Raw genomic sequence first — 19,795 nt, forward strand, 5'->3', positions numbered from 1 at the left:
TCTAGACTGGATTTGATGCGGCGCCCTCTGGTGACTGAAGCGAATTGTTTGACAAAGCGTATGCCACCAAGACATTCTGCAGCAAGATGCATCAAGCCCGGCTAGTAGGCGCACACCGCTGCCCGGACCGAGAGGCAGCTCTCCGAAGAGAAGGCAGGATGAGGAATATGCAGGTCAGATACTGATCACTTTTGCTGGTTCAAGCGCCCGCCATTCGCTCGCCCAGAGAGAGCTGCGAGGCGTCCACGTGAGCTGTCACAGCTCCGAGGTGGCTTCACAAGTTGCGATACGCACGCGGCACAGCATAGGTCTAGGTGTTTAAAAGAAGCCTATCCCCCATGACTTGACGGCTTCGTGCAGAAGGCTTCCAGGTACCCTGGTACGTTCGACAAGACGTCCGGGGTAAGAGAGCACGTGGAACAAAGGCCATCAGATTGGTCACGGCATCTCCCGATAGGATCAATCATGTGTGAGCGAGGACACAAGACAAGGCGCGACACGCACCATGGCACAGACGTGAACAAACAATGCCAAAATGCATTCCAACCACTGCGTCTAATCGTCCCACGTTTCCCAGTTTTTATGTACACTCCAAAACTCCACGCCCAGTGCCAGGACACACGCAAGGCCAGCAATCAAAGGTACAAACTCTGCGCGGCCACGATATCCCTCCTGATCTTCTGCAGGCTCTCCTCGAATTTCTTCAAGAGATCGTCATTACCCATGACCTTGGCCGCCTGCCCCATCTGACGCAGTAGTTCCTCCAGCCTTCGGAACAGACGGATCAGCGAGCCCTCGTAGATGTTTGTCATTTTGCTACACCACGGATTAGCTCTGTATTCAACAGAGAAAAAAAAATGCAAAGGTCGCAAAACATACCAAATCTCGATAAACGGCCTGCCCTGAGCCCACGTGTACACCGTTTCCATCAACTGCCACTTCAAACTCGTCACGTACTCCTCCTCATTGACATCAAGCTTGCACTCCTGACTGACTTTGGCAATAATGCGCGCCCTGGCTTGGATCTCGCGATACGGCTTCTGCAGGTCCTCCTTGAGGGCCTGCGCCTCCACCTTTTCGTCGAAGATGAAGCAGCTGAGGACAGCGGCGCACGTCTCGGGCGATAATTCGTTGAAAAAGCGGTCAAACAAAAGTTCCGACAGCAGCAGCTCGTGGCCTTCGCTGGATGAGATTTCGCAAGCAACACGGGCTTTGAGCTGCACTACTTCAGAGTCGTTGATGAATCCTAGTCTGCGGAGGACACGCTTGCGCGATTTGAGCTCGTCCATTTGGGCGATGCTATGCGCCTTTGCAATGGTCTTCTTCTTCTCCTTGACTTTTTCTACTAGTTGCATCTTTTCGCTGTACTGGTCCCAGAGCGACGGGAGCATGGGCGACATGTGCAAGGGGTTGGCGAGAAGTCGGGACTCGAGTACTTCAATCTTGCGCAGGAGTTTCTTAAACGAGTCGTCGACAATCTCCATGTTTTCCAAGGGATCCAAGATAGGGATACCGTCGGTGAACCGGCGCTTAACCTCTGTCAATGACTTGCGCACCTGGTCTCTGTCCGCATCGGTCTTCAAGCCATCCTTGGGCATGAAGATGCGGATCTGACTGATGGCTTTCATGCAAGTGAGCAGGCACGGCACTGTCACGTTGATGGTGGCATTGTCCGCGCCAGACGGTAAAAGTCCAGGTGGCATGTCTCCAATGGGCTGGCCAGGAGTGATATCGGCGCTCAGTGCCGAAATGGGGAGCAAAACATCAATAATGTGCGATTCCTGCGGCTCCCACTCGGGCTCGCCGAGTCTGGGGGCTCGGCGAGGATAGTGATTGACGACAACACCCCATCCAAAGTCGAGACCTCCCGCAACGTTGTCCTGGGCTTCCTTGGGGTTGTATATCTGTACCAGGCGTCCTGGCTGGAGGAAGTCTAGACAGTGGTTGGGGTGCTGGATGACCGCTCGCATGTCTTTCGTATACGTGTTTAGCTGCTGTCGAATCTGGTAGTAATCCTTGATTGTCGCCTCGTCGGGTATTGAAAGTCCGTCTCGCTCTTGTTGCAGGGCCATCAATTCCTTCTCCAACGAGGGGACGCTGGCGGCATTCTGAAACTGGTGGAAACACCTCTCCAGCATGAATTCGGGCGAGATTGCTTCAATTCGCAACAGGTTAAGAATCATGTTGTATCCCAGATAAAATGCAGAATTGAGCTTGTCCTGGTGCCCCGTTACGATGTCCTTGGCGACATCAGGCTCAAGCGTGTCGTCAATCATCATGATGACTATACCCCGAGCATCGAGACCACGGCGTCCAGCACGGCCCGCCATCTGAATGTACTCGGACGAGGTGATGGGCCGTCTCTTGACACCATCCCACTTTGTGACTTGGGTAAAGACGACTGTTTTGGCGGGCATGTTTAGACCAATGGAGAAGGTCTCGGTAGCAACGAGGACTTTAATGAGAGACTCTTGAAACAATATCTCGATGGTTTCTTTGAGAATTGGCAGCAGACCCGAGTGATGTACACCAACGCCTCGCTCCAGAAGGGGAAGCAAGTGTGCTATTTGGGGTAGTTCTCGATCCTGCTCCGTCAAACTCTCAATGGCACTGTGAAAAACCTTTCTCACCATGGCCTTTTCAGAATCGTCATTGAATGACAGGTTGGAAATCCTTAAGGCCATGTTCTCGCATTCTCGCTTGCTAAAGTTGAAAACAATGACCGGGTTGAACTTTCTCTTAATCGTCATGCGAATAATCTTGTGTATGTCGGAGCCTTCGTCAACACCGCCCTTGTTGATCTTCTTGTTCTTCCCCTTGCCCTTTTGCTTCGCGTTGACATCGTTGGGGTCGGCACCCTTCTTATCCTCAACCTCCTTCATGACGAGATTGAAGTTATGCTCATTGAAGTTGCCCTTCTCATCCACTACAATGCGTGCACCACTACCACCAGAGGCGAAGAAATAATTCTGCAGAGGCGTGGGTCGGAAGTCTGTGTAAACGACATGGCAAGCCTGATGATGGATCTTGGCAATCCACTCGGCAAACTGAAAGGCGTTGGGGATGGTGGCGGACAAGAAGACGTATCGAACCTTATCGGGAAGCATGATGATGGTCTCTTCCCACACGACACCTCGAGTCTTATCACGCATGTAGTGAATCTCGTCGAAAACAACCCAGGCGACTTCTCGCATAATCTCTGAGCCACGGTACAGCATGGATCGCAAAATTTCCGTCGTCATGACCAAGCAACTTGCCGTGGGATTTATAGTAACATCGCCCGTCATCAACCCGACGTCTCCAAAGATTGCCTCGAAATCTCTGTATTTTTGGTTGCTCAGTGCCTTGATGGGACTAGTGTAAATGACTCGCTGGTTGCGCTTCAAACATTGCGCCACGGCGTATTCAGCAACAACGGTTTTGCCAGCAGAAGTGTGGGCCGAAACGAGCACGCTTTCGTCTCGTTCAATTGACGCTACCGACAGGCTTTGGAAGGGATCTAGCTTGAAGCTCCATGTTCTCGCAGGCTCGTCAGGAGACTTGTGCTCGGAGAGGGGGACGTATTCGTAGTCCAGATCGGGTGGCAGAGCAACTTGATGCTGAATATTGTGTGATAAAACCAAGGACGAATCTTGAGGTACCAGAGTTGCCGCACCAGCCACTTCTCTTGACTCGGCTTTTTGAAAGGTATCGGTCATCACAGGCTCGGCGGTGTCCTCCTTCTTTCGTCTCTTCTTGTCTTGTTGACTGGGGGTATCTGAGGCCTCCTCCTCAGATTCCTCCGCCTTTGATGTCTCGGTGGCGTGGCTCCTATCAGCATCATCGCCTTCCCTCGGGGTTTCCACTGCCACGGTGCCATTCATGGCCTCATCAGCCTTGCGCTTCTTGCTCTTATCGCGAGCTCGAGCCGCTTTAGGCTCTCTTTCCGAGTCACTAGCGCTCTGGGGCTCGGCATTTCCGTCGAAAACGTGGAACAATTCATCCATGCTGGGCGACAGTCTTGTGTCGTATCTGTGGACTGAATGAGAGAGTCTTGGTATTGAGTGACGGCAGCCCTGCGAAGGGCCAGTTTAAAAATGGGACAAAGTTCCCAAAGTATATTGCAAACAATTACAGCGCTTCAAGGTATTAATTGACAGTCGAAATACGCGAATGCATTTATGCAAGGCAAAAAGGGAATGAGAGAATGTGATGTTCCCTCATCAAAAAAAAAATTTGGTGGGCAACAGTTGAAGTCTTTAGCCATCTGCGACGGGCAGTTTAGCTGGCAGAAAAGAAAATCTGCTGGAAAAGGAGGCGGTGAGAGAGACATTTCGGGCTTCGATGATGCAAAATCCCACATTCTATGCCGAGGTATATCCGGTTCCTGCTTGTTCCAAGCTGCATAGGTCACATGACGAGCAGCTGGCGCCGACCCCGTTTGCTTTTGACAACGTCGGACTACCACCAATACCTGGGACGTCACCAAGGCTCCAATTCATCCGCTTCGCGTCGAGATAACCCTCTTCAAGGTTCGTCTTGCCGCCAATGCGGCGCCTCAGTATGGTCCACAGCTGACTGACCCCGTCCTCATCCGCAGATGCTCTCCCGCGCCGCCGCTCGTACGACCACTGCGCTGGTCTCCCGCCGGGGCTTCCATGCCACCCGGGCTCGCATGTCCTCCCCTTACCACTACCCCGAGGGTCCTTACACCAACATCCCATTCAACCCTCGCAGCAAGTGGTTCGGTGCTGGCTACTGGGCCTTCATGGCCACTGGTTTTCTTGCTCCCTTCGGCATTGCCGGTGCGTCATTTCGTTCATTTCGCCGACTCGGAATCATGGTCAATGCGTTAACGGTCAAATACAGTCTACCAGACATACAAGGAGCAGTAAGCTTTTGCGGCTTGGAGGATGAGATCTCGCGGGTTGCAATTAAGAAAATAAAGAGGATGATTGGAGAAGTGTTGTGGCGATTCTACGGTAGACGTCAGAACAGTCGATACCACTGTAAATCCGAATTCAATTACTGCTCTTCAACTTGAATTTGGAGCCGACACGGCGATTTCGCGGAGCCAAGTGTGAGAGAATGTTGCCATATTCAGGCGATTCGCCCAGACAATAACCTCAATTTTGCTTCCAACTTCCAACCTTGATCCCAGGGGTATTTTACGCGATGCACCGAGCATGCTAAATGTACAATGTCAAAAGCCCAATATTATCGTATACAGCCGGTACTTTCCGACTCAAAGCTTTTTGCCCTATCATAACATGGACTTGTTGTCTTTGTCCTGCAAAATATTTTCCACAATGGCATGCAAGAATTGCTGCCGTTCGCCTTTGATATCCCAACACTGAGCCAAGGTGCCAAAGGTCTCGAGGACTGCTTCATTCGACGAGCATTTTTTCGTAGCTCTCAAAGCCCAAATGACAAGCCACTGTTCAATGCGGAATGCTTCCTCTTGGACGGTCTTGGCTTGGTACAGCGACGTCAAAACTGCAGTCAAACGCTGCTCGCTCCAATCTGAGTTCGGAAAGCCACCATGGAGATAGAATCCCTTGAACAAGGCAAGAAAAATGGTAGGATGTACTGAAATATTGAATCGCTTCATCTCGTCGAGATATTGTGCCACTTTTGCCAAGTTCCCAACTCGAATGGCATAATGTTGGATCAGGAGCTTGTACGTATGCTGGTCCGGCGCCAGTCGAATGTTGGTCTGGAGAGACTCCTTGAGTTGGGGATGCTGCTTCCCGACCTTGGAAAACATCATCAAGACTCTGGTGACGACTTTGTTCATCATGTAGTCTCTCTGAGGCATGTTCGTTGCCAGATTGTGGGATTTTTTCATTTGCTCGTAGGTTTCCTCGGCTGCAGCCTCCTCTCCACACCGCAAGAGCCCGGATATGACGCAATTCAAGACAGTGGAGTCTATCATTTCTCCAGAGTCCACCGTTTCCTTGTAGGCAGCTCGAACACCGCCAGAGTCGAGTCGCAGTCCAAAGTAATGGATGAGACTGACATGGTGGTATCGGTTAAACTCGATTCCTCGGCTCTCCATTTCTTTGTAAATCATGTCGGCAAGCGCAAAGTTTCCTGCCTTGGCGGCCACATCGAAGAGAATGTTAAACGTAACATCGTTGCCCATGACATTGGCCTTCTTTTCCATCTCTCGCCATAATCGGAGAGCCGATTCCATCTCTTGCCCCGTGGGCCGTGATGCGTACTTGGTTGCAAAGGCCAGGGCAAAATTCCATTGTGTACGCCGCAAGGTGAGACCAGCATTCTTGACATCCGCGACCAGAGCAAAGTAGCGCAACATGGATTCCATGTCTCTTTTGGGGGGGGTCCCCATTACTTTCAAAAGCCTGCTCCGCCATTGCCAGGTGAGATACAGCATGCGCGGCTCTGGCAACTGGCGGTAGAGTTTGTAAATTGTTTCAAGCGCAATTCGGTTCGGATGCCGTAGTCGTTGCCCGATAGCGGCGTACAGCTTTAATATGTGCGCTTGTAGTTCGTTGCTTATTTTGAATGTCTGCTCCCTTGATGGATATTGCACATCCTGCTGCTTGTCGGAGACTTGAAGACTCGGGCCGTCGGGCTGAGCATACCCCCTGCGATAGGGGTCCCTATGAAAGTCAAAATGTTCCTGCACGCTGCCTTCCCGTCTCTCTCCGATAAAGGACATCAAATGCCGTTTCTCTTGGTCATTTGAAAGCAGCCGCGAAAAGGGCAAACTCTTTGCTGTGGCTGCCACTGCCTCCGGCGCGGTGCCGTAGCAGCGACGGACAAGACGAGGCTGCACAACTGACGGTCGGCATACCGCTGGCATAAATGTCGACAGAATCCATAGGGAACTTCTGACACAAGACGCCGATTTGACGGCTGTTCTTTGCGCAGCATCATCGATGGTTCTGCGAATGGTCCTTTCTGACGTACGGACGTTGCTGAAGCTCGCTGACGGGCGGTTGAGAACCGCACTGCGGACACAACCGTCCACGCGACCGGATATTTTCATGGGCTTGTCCTCATGATGACATGCCCGGTAGCATATGCAAATACGAGCAGTCAGTCAGTCGACGCAGGATGCAGAGCGATAGAGGGGGGTTTTCTTGTCTCTCTTGTCAATCGGATTTTGGCAGTTCCCCGGTCCCAAGTGGGGCCCATGTCGTCTCCCCCTGCGCGTCCTTTGGTCCATATCGGCCATACAATTTGCCGATGTCCCAAAATTTCCACCTTGGCGTGGGCATGCGACCGATTAACATACACCACCCACCAACCGTCGTTGCATACAGAATGGCCAGTTGATCACAGAGGCCGTTGTCCGTGCCATTTGCGACCCGAATGCCGATGCCTTGGAATACCTAACACGCTTCGGTTCCCCCAGAACAGCATCATGGGCGGCCGACAAATTCGGCCCGCTCGGGTCTTCCAATCCGTCTCCCAAGAGCTCAACCACCAGATGCTTGCTAGCCACACCGTCGCCCAACCGCCATGGTACCAGGTTATGAACGCGTTTCCCCCGGCCGAAACACTCGTCCGCACAGTCACGCCCAGACATCGTATGCCGAACCCCAAAGCCAAGAAGCCCAAGAAGCTATACCGCCCGCAAAGCATCAGCTACCCCGAGGACGCTCTCCGAACGAATTTCTACAAAGACCACCCATGGGAACTAGCCCGGCCACGTATCATCCTCGAACTAGACGGGAAGGACCACCAGCATTGTGATTGGAGTAGGGGGCTGCGACAGCCCGGTGTGCCCCTGACGGGCGAATGGTAAGGCAAACCCTGTGCCAAGGGGGGATAGGAAGAAAGAAAGAGACAAGTGGTAAGCAGATGGCAAGCTGACCTGTATGTAGCGTCGTCCAGCGCCAGTTATACCTAATGCACGCTGAAAAGATGAGCAAACGCAAAGCCTACGACACGGCGCGCAAAGAATTCTACAGGCTCCGTCAGGAAGAGGAGATTGAGCAGAGGATAGCGGTCGAGGAGGCCAAGCACGTGGGGGCATATTTTGGCAAGACCCGACTAGACGTGGGCGTACAGCTCGAGGACCACGAGTTTGAGAACTGGAAGGTTTGGGCAGGCAAAGAAACGGCGAATAGGGCGGCAAGATCGAATTCAGAAATCGAGACGTTTGGAGCCGAGACGAATGAAGAGGAGCTGGATGAGGTTGCGGCTGCAACCGCGTCATGAAGGGAAATCCGCAAACAGTTTGGGGACAAGCGACACTGTAAACCATGTACAACATCTGTCTCAGAAAAGTAGACCGTTTGTCTTTCCTCTTTCCACCTCGGCATGCCATGTCTAATTCGTAAATCACCCAACCCAAACGCTGTGCACATTACGACTCCTGATCCGAGGCGAGCCGGGTCAGCCTGCCCCTCTGCGAGTTGAACACCATCTCCCCAGCATTGACGAGGCCATGACGCTCCGCAACCTCCCTGTGCTGCACGTAGAAGGCATCCGCCAAGCCAGTACAATGGAGCAATTTGCCGGTCAGGCTCAGGGTCGAGATTCTCGCCCAGCTCTCCACGTAGACGAACAGCAAGCAGTCGTCCGGCACCACCCAGAAAAGCTTCAACAAATGCGTCGCCAGTGCGACAAAGAATCCTGTCGCTGGACCATTCGAATAGACGATTCCCGGATACTTTAGCTGCTTGCCAACCTCGTTCTTGGGCGGGGACAGCAAGGCGGGGAAGATGTCGAGGATGCTTCGTAGGGCAGAGAAAGGCGTAGACCAATACGGTTGATAGACCCTGCGGGCCCGCGTCACGACGCAGGTGTCGTGGGTTCCTGGGTTTTCAGACGTCCTTTTCAACTCTGCCTCGTAGTCGTCTACGTGATGGAGAGATATTTTATCCCCGCTGGAAATGAGATAGCGCCGGTGCGACTTGGCAAAATCGCGGGTGCCGTCGTCCATCATCATGAGCATCTCCTTGGTGTGGCCGCCTGAGCCGAGGACAAAGAGGTAGTACTCGTTTTGGGTTGATTGGATGTCTGCGTGAAGGGATGGTGATTCGGGCCATTTTCTAGACCGGCGTGCTTGGGATAGTTGAATGTGACGTGTCTGTGTCGACTGCATTAGTGTCTGATGCTCGTGGGGTTTAGAAGGCCGTGTTGAATGTTTTCCGCTTCTGCTATGCAAAGTCGTGCACTTACGGTTATGAAAATGACGCAGCTCACGACAAGGCCCGCGAGCGTGGAAAGGAGGTACGTGGTTATTGCGGCCATGATTGAGGATGAGGGTCGGGACCCGGGACTCGGAGCTCAGGACTCGGGAGATTCCCACGTTACGGCTGTGGCTTCTTGTTTGCTGTCTTACGGCGTATTGTTATCTGAGCCAGCGACCGAAACGCATCGCGCGGCTGCTAACATGACACATTGCCGCAGACTTGTGATGAACAAGCAAATTTCATGGTTGATTATGATGGCAGCAAATGATGTCGGGTAAGCAGGATTCTGGGCGTGGCCGTATCCGTACCGGGTAGCTGCGGCACAGTTCTGGAAGAAAAGCACTTTGAAGGGTGATGGATGGATTGGCCATCGATGAATAGATAATGGCTACTGAAGAAATGGAAGCGGTCCCATGGTTATGTATTTGATTAATGTCTCGGCTGCACTCACTGCTCGGGTGCCAACATCACCAGTTAACGTGCCGGCCGTTCACCGTTTTCTTCCTCCATTGCCAAGTCATCGACTACCACAAAAACACCACAAAACATCACAAAACATCACGCAGTAGACGCCCGTCAAGAATCCCACACAATCATTCCATCCTTGGCCTCGTCGCCCTTCCCTCATCACAGCCGTCACCATCACCGATTCTCCGCGCCGCCCTCCCGACCGCCACCAACATCGCCTCCACGCCTTCCCCCGTCATTGCCGAACACTCAGCGTATCCGTCGGCTCCTATCCGTTCAGCATGCCAACCCGCCTAGCACGGTCAGCATTCGCCAAACATCACGCGGGCTGTGCAACTCTAACCTCGCGCCGACTCACGCAGCAGCTCACTTCAAGCGCCATTCCCACGCTCGCCGCCGCCAGTCTGTGATCCTCGAACGAGCACTCCGTGCGGAGATCCTTCTTGGTGCCAACCAGATACACCACGGGCCGTCCAGCTCCACAGAATCCCTTTTCGACCGCCTCTTGCCACTACTCATGTCAGCACGATTCGCGTCTTTGCAGCAGCGGGCGGAAATACCCAATGGAGAACTCTGAACATGCCCATCTTCTCCTTGACGTCGAAGCACAGAAGCACCGCACCCCACGCCATGTAAGATAGCCTCGACACAGACTCCATGTCGCCCGTGCCAGAAGTATCCTATAGCTCCAAGGTTGTCGGCAAGTCGTATTGTCTTTCGATGATGTATGCTTCGTATCGGGCTCTGGAAATCGCTGCCGTCTGTACGAGTCAGCCATCCCGCCGCCTCTCTGGACGTTTTGCCCACGCCATGTCAACCTACATCCAAAAACGCTCCGAACTTCGCACGACTACTCAAAGTTTCAGATCAGACCCGCACACAGAGTATGAAGGACGAGGCGAGATACGGAGTACATGCCAGAGAAGCGCCGTCTGCCCGCACCCTCTGTCCCCGACACACAGAACCTTCAGTCGGAGCGAAGCACCAGGTGCCAGACCACGCGCCGGGCTCGGACTCCTCTGTTTGCGCTTCCTCGAGAAGAATCCCAGAAAGCCTCGCTTTCCCCTGCTCTCCTGGTGTGTGGATGCCCTCGTACCCGGTCTCTGCGGCGAGTCTTTTCGGGGCACTCCTTGTCCTGCAGGGGATTGATCGTCTGTGACTGCCTCGTGGACAGTCGGCCGCCGAAAGGGCTTTATGGACCAAAAGAAGCCTCGACTTGCTGGCCTAGGCAGTGGAGCTGGCCCTCGAAAGCTCTGCGGTTTCCTTGTAAGCCGCGGATCAGAAATATGACAGATGTGGAACACACCAGTCTGGTTGAGCGTTGTGCCTCGAAGCCGTCGTTTTCAAAGGGATCTTCTCGCTCGAGACGACTTGGGACCGAATGCCGCCACGAGTCGATCCACGCTGCGTCGGTGTCACTCATGTCGATTCCCCCGTCGATGCTCGACTTGTGCCTCGGCGCCTTTCCGTCACACGAGCTGTTCCGGTAATTGGAGCAGGAATTTATCTACATGTCTTTCCAACGCAACACCAAGCGGAAACGAGAGTGGATATCATTCATCATCCTTGCTAAACCCGAGCTGCATTTCACTTTCAATTCACCTTCACCTCACCTCGCATCGTCCGGTGAAACCCACCGTCCGCGGGGTCCCTTTCAAGACAGTCACTCCGATCAGATCAGGTTTTTTTTTTATATGCACCCTCTCCAACCTGTCGCCGCCCATAATGAGCTTGAAAACAGTGATCCAACCTGCCGCTGGGTCTCCCGAAACCTTTTCCAACACATCATTCTGACCACCCGCAAGCTATGTTCCGACCGCCAGGCCACATAGCCAGGCCGATGCCACGACCCGTCCATTGCAACCTGCATAAAATCAATCATGTCAAGGCAACCAAGCCACCGTTGCCGCCATCCTCAGCAACTGCGGCCTGGTCACTGCTCATGACTTTGGAGGAATCGTTTCCATTTCCACAAAGGGCAGAGCATCCACCGTCCGCCATGTAGTTCCCGACCAAGCTCCCCAGCACCTCCGCCCCCTTGCCACGTTTTTTGCGAGTCAACGATCTGATTTGAACTTTCCCAGAGACATGTCATCCCTGGCCCCCCGTCATCCCATACGCCGTCGTGGCCCTCTCCGTCTCCAACCAGCAAAGCTCCGCCTTGGCATTTTCTCGGGCAGCCGGAAAACCACACGCACCAAGCTCAAACGGAGCATTGGGCGGAGCCTAGCATGGAACTCGGGACGGCCGTTGAACATGACCCAGGGCATTTGAACAGGATGAAACAGGGCAGGTTTTGGACAGCAAGAGCATCCAACATCAAGCAAATATTAGATTGAGCATGAAACCAGAGCACTCCGTAGAGCGTCCACCCAAGAGTATTAAATACACAGAGCATTGGCCCGAGTCCCTCCCAGAGCGTTAAACGAAACAGTAGCAGGAAACTCGCGCAGACAACTGGACACGGGTGCAAAGAGACTCGGAAACAGCCGCCCAACAAGCAAGCCGTCAGCAGCAGCGACCGCCGGTTGCGGGTTCACAATTGGCCCAACCTCCTTCATCCGCAGACAGCGGGCGTCATATAAAGTCTAGTGATAGCCTTCTCTAGCATACTCTATCGCCACGTCATGCCATGCCGTGCCTGGCTGATTCCTGTGCCGTGTCTGTCCCGTTCTCCTCCCCAGAAAAGCATGCTTTGCCGCAATGATGGATACGACACGCCATTTCGGTTTCCACGTCAGGCAGTCATCACCAACAGCTATGCACAGTCAATACACGCTTGTCTGGCATTCTGATCCCGCAATCCCCCTGAATTCAAAAACGCCACACAAGCAACCACAACACCGCACATTCCTTGAATAATCGGTCCAAACACACACTCGCCTATGAACAAAAACCGACCTACTTCATAAACGGGGTTCGTATCATGGCTGATCCATGTTTACAAAGTGGTACGCCAAACTCGATGCAGGGGTATGTAAAGTGGTGGTATCATGAAGCGTCTCAAGTGCAGGTCAGCCGGTGTTACAATTATACATTCTGAGACAGGGGACACGCTTGGAAAAAAGAAAAAAAGACAAAATGGACCGAAAGAACCAGTTTTACAGAAGACATATAGCGCTGCAGACAACAGAATATTAAAAACACAAGATCGCAAGGGAGCAAGCACAGCTCTCCATGCGAGAAGGGTTGGGGGGGGGATAATCTGAACGATACAAATATCTCATACAAAAGGTGGGCCGGGGGAGAACGAGGGGAGAGGAGAAGAGACTCGTGCACATCAAAGACTAAGTGAACTACCAGAGTCCAAATCTTCTTCAAAGTCGAGCTGCAAATCATCCATCGGGGCTGACAGCCATGGGCAGTCATCACGGCCTCTGCGAGGCCCCAAGCCCAGTTCTGCTCGAACATCCGCTTGGATTTGCAAAAAGTACTGCCGAAGACTTCTTAGCCCCTTCAAGAAGCCCAAATCTGGCTTATCAGGATGACGTGGGGGACAAGCCTTGTCTCGTATTTCATCTAGGGGTGTAAGGCTGTTGGCAAAGTCCGCCATCTTGAAGTCAATTTGTCGGGGATTCTTCCGCCGTGGACGAGTAGTCTCTTCGGTATCGGTTGCCACGTCGGTCATTGAGTCGTACATTGTTTCGTAGCCTCCTTCCTCGGATGTGTCGCCGTCATAAAACATGAGCAGGCTGGCAGCGTAAAATCGGTAACCCTCGAGGCCACGAATGATTTGCTCGAGTTGAGCAAGCTTCTTCAGAATAACGGGAATGTGGCGCAGGGCGCTGTCCAAGTCGACACCGTTGTACAGAAATTTCTGGAGCGCGTTTTGAAACTCGGCCCCAGCCTTGACCTTCCTGCCAAAGTACTTGTCTTGGAATTCATAAGACTGTGTCCTGGCATTCCAGACCTGAAGGCCACAAATACGCACCCCCAGCTCAGAAGAGGTAGTCGTGCGACACTTTTCTTGCTGCGACTTTTGCTTCTTCGGGCTTGCATCTACGCCATATTGGCGCGTGCCCATTTTGAGGTCCATCATACACGGTCGTCTCATACCAGCCGTCAAATCTTCCATCAATAGAAAGTACTCCACGCGATCTCCGCGCGTTTTGGCTTCTTTTGGATTGATAGGTCGGGGGATTTTCTTGAACTCGGCCGTGGGACTAAGAACAGCGGACGGTCCCGCAGACGGTCCTCTAGGGTGAGTCAAATCTAGCGGTGAAATGAGCGCCGGACCGTAAACTGGCGCATCTTCGTGGACGGCTTCATTTTCAGTGTTGGCACCCGCATCTTTCGCAGCTTTTTCGGCGGCCAGTTGCTCTTTGTCAGTCTTGTACTCTGCATCATCGGCTTCTTCAAAATACTTGAGGTCGCCTCGAGACTCCCGGACATCTTCTGGTCGCCGTCTGAGACCGCCTGCCGAATACCTTCTTCTCCTCCTACCTGTGGCAAGAGTTGCTTTCAAGATCTCAGGCTCTGGGGCACTAGTTCCAGTGAGATCCTTGGTAGGAGCATCCGCGTCATCTGATTGCCCGGAAAGCGAAGCAGCTGCAGCACCTAGATCGCTCTGGCCATGTCCATTGTGGTGAATCTGTGGCGAAGGTGGCCGAACTTTGGTGGGAGGAGGCTTTTGTTCGAGCTCACTCTGTCTATCAGACGCAGCAAGACTTGGGTCAGAAGTGGCGGGTCTGAGAAGTCGCTGCATCGTAGGTCGAGGTATTGCGCGCTGGTGAGGGCGGCGATGTTTTTGGACTTCGACTGGCTCCTTTAAAAAAGCGTCGTTGAAGACCTCATTCCGAAGGCGCTTGTTTATTGTCGTTGCTCCCCAGCTGTTGGGGCGTTCTTCCAACTGAGGCCGTGGCGTCTCGGTGTTGGATATACTCCGATACAACTTGGTAGACGACGTGCTGCGACGTCGAAAAAACTCGGCTGGTGGGGTCGGCTGGAGTAGATTCCGTGGTAAAATATGCTTGTTATCATCAAATGTGACTGTAGGGATCTGCACAGCGGTATTTGCCAGCGACTGACTGACAATTCTCGTGGGCGCCGAATCGGTCAATTCGTTTCCAGGCCCCTCGGTGACCGGATGATCAGCCCCGTTTGTCATTTTTTCCACGTCATTATTGTCGCCTAGGGCCTTCTTGCGTTCGGCCGACGCAGTCTCGTCTTTTCTGACCGTGCTTTTCCGTCGTGGTTGCTTCTGGAAAGTCACATTCAGAACACCGATATATCTGGGCCGTGCATGTTAACAATCAACTATGAAAACTACAGCCGGGCTGCTTTCACGCAATCACGTCACTTGACCGTGCGTTATTCCGATGTGCAGGAGACACTGGTGCTAGGTCACTATGTACTTACCGGGGAAGAAATGGAAGCAGGTCACGATGATAACGCTCAATTGTTTCGTAGAATTCGTTTTCCCTATTGTTGAGCTGCTTACACACCGCTCTGCGGGAAAAGCGCCAAATCGTTGTGTGACCGCCCACTTGGTGCTTGTACGGGATAAGCTCAATGGCTTCGAGCGGTTGACGGGGATGGTGTTGGTGGTGATGGACATGATCCTCGTATTGTATCACAGTTGATTGGGACTTTGGAGCCTTCTGCTTCTGGCCCTTGACAACAGGTTCGAGTGCAAGTGCAGCTTCGATGGATTTTTCTTGCAACTCCACGGGCGGAACACGGTTCTCACGATGCTCGGTACGGGACACGTCAGCGGCGGCAATTGTCTCGCCCTTGTCATGCGGTTCAGGCTCAGGCTCTGGTTCATCAGCCTTGACGAGCCACGGATGGGAGCTACTTTGTGAAATGGATCTTGATCGTTGGGCTTGGGTTGAACCGGACAAATCAGGGGCAACACTCCGGGCATCTGGCATCTCCTGGTGGGGCAGGAAGACGGCAGACGAGATTTTTTCCTCGCCAGATTCATCAGCATCTTCCGCATCCGCATCCGCGTCCGCGTCCGCATCGACATCGACATCGTCGACATCACCTTCATGTCTGCTGCGGGCTTTGGGACCAGTATTGTCATTAACACTGCCGGACGGGTGTTCCCCTTCCTCTTCGTCACCAGCTGACCTCCGTTGCCCATCTTCCACGTCGGCTTGTGAGGCCGGTGTCGGCCCCACCTCATCGGGTGGCGATATCGGCTTACATGTGGCCTCATGACCTGGTCGCAATCTCGAGCCGAGCAGTGTCTCGGGAGTCTTGTCAACTTCGGCCGCGGTATCGGTGGGCTCTCGATTGAAGTAATCGCGGGAAACCCAATTCGTGCCAGCACGCGTACTCTGGGCTGGGCATGTTTCTTCATTGCGACTGCCAGGTGGGGCCACGATGGTCATTGTCGAGCCCTCCGGCACGCCTTCCTCCCAAGTTGGCGACAACTTGTCGCGAGGTGTCGTCTTGGCATCTCTCCTCCTCGGCTTGTCCTCAGGTGGAAGGCCTTCTTTGAAAAATCGTAGACTGTAACTCGCCTTGCGGCTTCGGGCGTTTGGCTCAACTCCAGCTATGGCCTCAGCGACCGACTTTTCAACCAAGCCGTCCTCCTCGTTGCCGCCCCCTGAGCTGATTGACCAAATCTTTTCAGTTTTCTCGGGGCTGACTGTCACTTTACTCTCCAAAGACGATCGGTGCGACAACCTGAAATCGATGTCCAACGCTGAGTTGTTGGGTGCTTTGGTCGGAGGCAATTGGAGCGGGTCATTAGACAAGTAGGACGGCCGAGTGGGCGCCGAGGCCTCTTCGGGACTCGCAGAAAGAGACAGGGCACGATATTTGAGTACATCGGGGGTTGAACGGTCGAGTTCGAGAGATGTGGAGGCACGACCTCTAGCCCTATCGAGAAAATCTCGGCGCTCCATGAGCATATCTCTGGCTTGAGCCAGATCGGAAGGGTTGTACCGACGTGGAATGGAAGTAGAGGTTGGAATCGCAACAGAAGCTATCTGGACCATAGTCGGCGCCGCCATGGTTGAAGACGACGGAGAAGGATCGCGACCTAGGGAGGATTGGTGCTCTCCATGCTTCATAGGCGCTGGCCGACTTGCGGTGTGGGTATGTGAGGTCGTAGATTCCGGTCCGCGATCGGTCGGGGGGAGATGACCGTTGCCCCGAAATCTAGATGACCGACTGCTGCCAGCACTGCTACTGTCGCCGTTGTCGTGGAAAATTGGGGTAGTATTGTTTGAGTTGTTGTTGTTGTTGTTATTGTTGTCGACGCTCTTGACGCTACCGTTGCCACTCTGTTTCTGACCTTGAGGGATACCACGAGCAGATGCCAGGGCTTGGGTCAGGAGCGAAGTAGCAGGCTGCCTTTGGCCGTGGCTGGGGCCGCGAGACTTTATATCGTCCTTTATGTAGGCTTGGTCTGAATCGCTGGAGCGGATGGCCTGTGAAAAGAAAGGGGGCGGGTTTGGGTGCTGGTTCTGGCCCTGGCCGGACACCTCGCCTGCATTGCTCAACGCTGGTACCAGGACAGTCGAACTTGGATCTGGACCTGCGCCGATGGCGGGTTGACCCCCCTGACTTAGGGGTGCAGGGGGTATGGCATTTTCGGGCTGGGAACTCGGGCTGGACATGAGGAAAACATTGGGCGCGGCAGGGCAGCAGCGTGGGAAGATCGATTCGCGGCAAATGACGGACTGGTGTGGTGTTGAGCGGCGAGGGTGCAGGAAGGAAAAATAAGGACCCCAACGGAGGGTGCTTGCGAAGGTTGGCTTGACCAGCAGACCAGACCAGACCTGGCTTGGCTTGGCCAGACTTGGCTTGGCTCGGCCGTTGCCCCGAGTACAGGGTACGCTGGCATGTAGCAGACCTACCGCCAGTCTCAGTGGCGGGTGGGCCGCAACATTTGAACCTTGACCTTGACACATCATCAATCTTGGGTAGTGGGGGGAAGGAAGGGGCAACCATGTGGACTGGCAACTGGGCAACTGCTGGGTGCCCACTAAAGTTAGGTACCTACCTGTAAGTACCTAGGTACCTTCGTCCTTGGGGACTGGGGGACTACTTGAGTAAGAAGTAAGTAAGTGCCTTGGACTTGACAAGTCCAACCAGATATTTGACCATTTGCCGCTGTGCGGCACGTACATGTCTCGCAGTCAACCCACTTGAGAATTTCTTCGGTGCCAGGCAAGGCGATACGTACTTAACTTAATGTTACTCCAGGACCCCGGCCTTTGGAACGTACCCCAGTGGTGGTGTCCCGCCCAAGTACTCCGTCCTGTGCTCCGCATTGTGGCAAGACATGTCAGTACGTAGTTGTAACGTTTGATATAACTAATAGCTGAGCTGTCTGATTACGTCGTTTACTGCCCTGTCCGCGGTAGGTAGTACCGTAGTACGTACCCCATACTGTCAACAAGCCTAGCCAGTCAATCGCCTCTCGTGCTAGGCTGCTGCTTCTTCTTCTTCTTCTTCTCCTTCTTCTTCTTCGCAAGTCATGACCCGTGCTGCAAGTGGAAACACAACGTTCGGCCAAAAGGGCTGAACGTGGGGTTTCAGTGGCTCTCGTGCAGTGCTACTCCGTACCAAACAAGCCGTTGCCAAGTCGGAGCCCGCGGGGGAGGAGGGGATAGAGAGATTTCCAGCAAAATGTATTCCGGACTCCGGCATATCCTACTTCCTATTGCGTCGCTTAGGCTTGATAGACGATGGCGAGCCAAGGAAGCGGTGGCTTTTCGATGGTTTGAGTAGGTAGCAAATACCAAGAAGGCGGAATGTGCGTCTGGGTGGAGGGCTTGAGATAGCATCATCGATGGAAACAGAGACGGCTCACTAAGAGTCAAGTCGTCAACTTTCCAATTACGCCGTACCTTGCCCGACTTGTAAGCTCGTCGTTTCGTGGATATGCCTGCAGATGATGTGTATCGGGGAGGGGCGTGTTGCTATATCTTCGCATTGCCCAGGTTCTGAGACACAACCGCCATGTTGTCGTCCACAAGCCAATCACTCTCTTGTAAGATTCGGAGCTCCGTGCCCTGTAGAGCAAGCAGCATACTCCGTAACGTATCGTCCTCTGGCACCAGAAAATCGGCTCCACGCCGCCACGTGGGCTCACAGGGTGCAGAATGGGGAGCCCGCTCACCGAAAGCGAATGCTCACCGACACCTTGTCGCCCGCAAGGGCATATTCATTTGCTATTCAGGTTGCCGCAGTCGCAGTCGTCAGACTGACGCAATTCGGCGGCATGTGGTGCTGGCGTCTCGCGTAGATGAGATGGACAAATCAAGAAGAAATGTCGTTGGCGGCATCTGCTAGTTATTTCGTGCGCGAGCAGTCTGACCCGGATGGAATTAGGCCTTGCCTTGAATCGAAACCTGGTCCCTGATGCTAATCAAGGGAAACCGTCGGAGCACGGCAGCACCGGTGGCGTCGGTACCACAATGCCCCGACCTTGACGCTTCAAAGGTCGCGCACAATATCCCATGTTGACGTGTTGAAAGATCTGGAACTGAACAAGACAAATCCTGGTAAGAGGTCAATATCTATTCGCATCCTTTCCGATCGTTCCTTCCTTCCATGTGTGCCGGTCCAGACTTATGTAATGCGTGTCCCGTGCGTTACATGACGCAACCCGCCTGCCACACCTGTCTCTTGTTGAGCTCGAATCATCCGTGGATTGATCAAGCGTGGATTGATCAAGGTCGCTGTCCCCTAGTGATCAACACATGAGGTGTTTCGCGCGGCAAGAACCCCCCTTCCCGATCCTCGATATTTGCTCGGGTATCATCTATCCATCTTCTTGATGTTTCCGTTGCCATATCGCGAGGACGGATGCCATGACCGTTCTGACGTTTGTATACCTACTTAGCCTACTTATCTAGGTGGTCACTCGGCCGTCTTTACCGACAAAAGTTCGTGAAGAGGCCTGCTTTTTGGTTGGTCGGTGGAGTTGTCGGAGAGAAACAAAAAGGCCAGACGCTGTCCTGCAGCCTCATTGGTACATGAGAATCTGATCCCCCCGTTTGGCTGAACTCTCTAGTAGACACTTTCCGTGGCTGGCTACGACTCCTAACGCCTCTTGTCCGTATAAAATTTACGAGGCCCAGGTGGGAATTTACTCCAGCAACCCGTTTTGTGGCTACCCTAACCAGCTCGAGCTGCTTGATTACCGAGAACGGTCCTTGTTCAGCCCGGGCCTTTTACTGTCAGGACAACGTGGAAGTAGAAGTAAAGGA

At 53.4% G+C, this 19,795-nt stretch overlaps 6 protein-coding genes across 6 annotated transcripts; 2 read left to right on the plus strand and 4 right to left on the minus strand.

Annotated features, from left to right (window-relative positions):
• Positions 1-635: 635 nt before the first annotated feature.
• MAM_06551 (ATP-dependent RNA helicase DOB1) lies at positions 636-3,986 on the minus strand (the record flags this gene model as incomplete). Its single annotated transcript, XM_040825349.1, has 2 exons — positions 636-816; positions 880-3,986. The coding sequence occupies 2 exons, from the start codon at positions 3,984-3,986 to the stop codon at positions 636-638; spliced, it is 3,288 nt and encodes a 1,095-aa protein (XP_040676560.1).
• A 593-nt stretch (positions 3,987-4,579) lies between these two features.
• On the plus strand, positions 4,580-4,874 carry MAM_06552 (cytochrome-c oxidase chain VIIc-like protein; the record flags this gene model as incomplete). Its single annotated transcript, XM_040825350.1, has 2 exons — positions 4,580-4,784; positions 4,849-4,874. 2 exons carry the CDS (start codon positions 4,580-4,582, stop codon positions 4,872-4,874), a joined length of 231 nt encoding a protein of 76 aa, XP_040676561.1.
• A 368-nt stretch (positions 4,875-5,242) lies between these two features.
• On the minus strand, positions 5,243-6,664 carry MAM_06553 (pentatricopeptide repeat containing protein; the record flags this gene model as incomplete). The annotated part of the gene is made up of 1 exon (XM_040825351.1): positions 5,243-6,664. One exon carries the CDS (start codon positions 6,662-6,664, stop codon positions 5,243-5,245), a length of 1,422 nt encoding a protein of 473 aa, XP_040676562.1.
• Positions 6,665-7,372: 708 nt separating this feature from the next.
• MAM_06554 (37S ribosomal protein S25) lies at positions 7,373-8,172 on the plus strand (the record flags this gene model as incomplete). Its single annotated transcript, XM_040825352.1, has 2 exons — positions 7,373-7,752; positions 7,836-8,172. 2 exons carry the CDS (start codon positions 7,373-7,375, stop codon positions 8,170-8,172), a joined length of 717 nt encoding a protein of 238 aa, XP_040676563.1.
• Positions 8,173-8,320: 148 nt separating this feature from the next.
• MAM_06555 (glycosyltransferase family protein) lies at positions 8,321-9,210 on the minus strand (the record flags this gene model as incomplete). The annotated part of the gene is made up of 2 exons (XM_040825353.1): positions 8,321-9,046; positions 9,139-9,210. The coding sequence occupies 2 exons, from the start codon at positions 9,208-9,210 to the stop codon at positions 8,321-8,323; spliced, it is 798 nt and encodes a 265-aa protein (XP_040676564.1).
• Positions 9,211-12,900: 3,690 nt separating this feature from the next.
• Positions 12,901-17,194, minus strand: MAM_06556 (inositol hexaphosphate kinase KCS1; the record flags this gene model as incomplete). The annotated part of the gene is made up of 2 exons (XM_040825354.1): positions 12,901-14,851; positions 14,979-17,194. The coding sequence occupies 2 exons, from the start codon at positions 17,192-17,194 to the stop codon at positions 12,901-12,903; spliced, it is 4,167 nt and encodes a 1,388-aa protein (XP_040676565.1).
• Between the last annotated feature and the right edge of the window lie 2,601 nt (positions 17,195-19,795).

The sequence above is a fragment of the Metarhizium album genome, assembly GCF_000804445.1.
Source record: "Metarhizium album ARSEF 1941 chromosome Unknown scaffold_22, whole genome shotgun sequence".
Taxonomy (NCBI): Eukaryota; Fungi; Ascomycota; class Sordariomycetes; order Hypocreales; family Clavicipitaceae; genus Metarhizium; species Metarhizium album.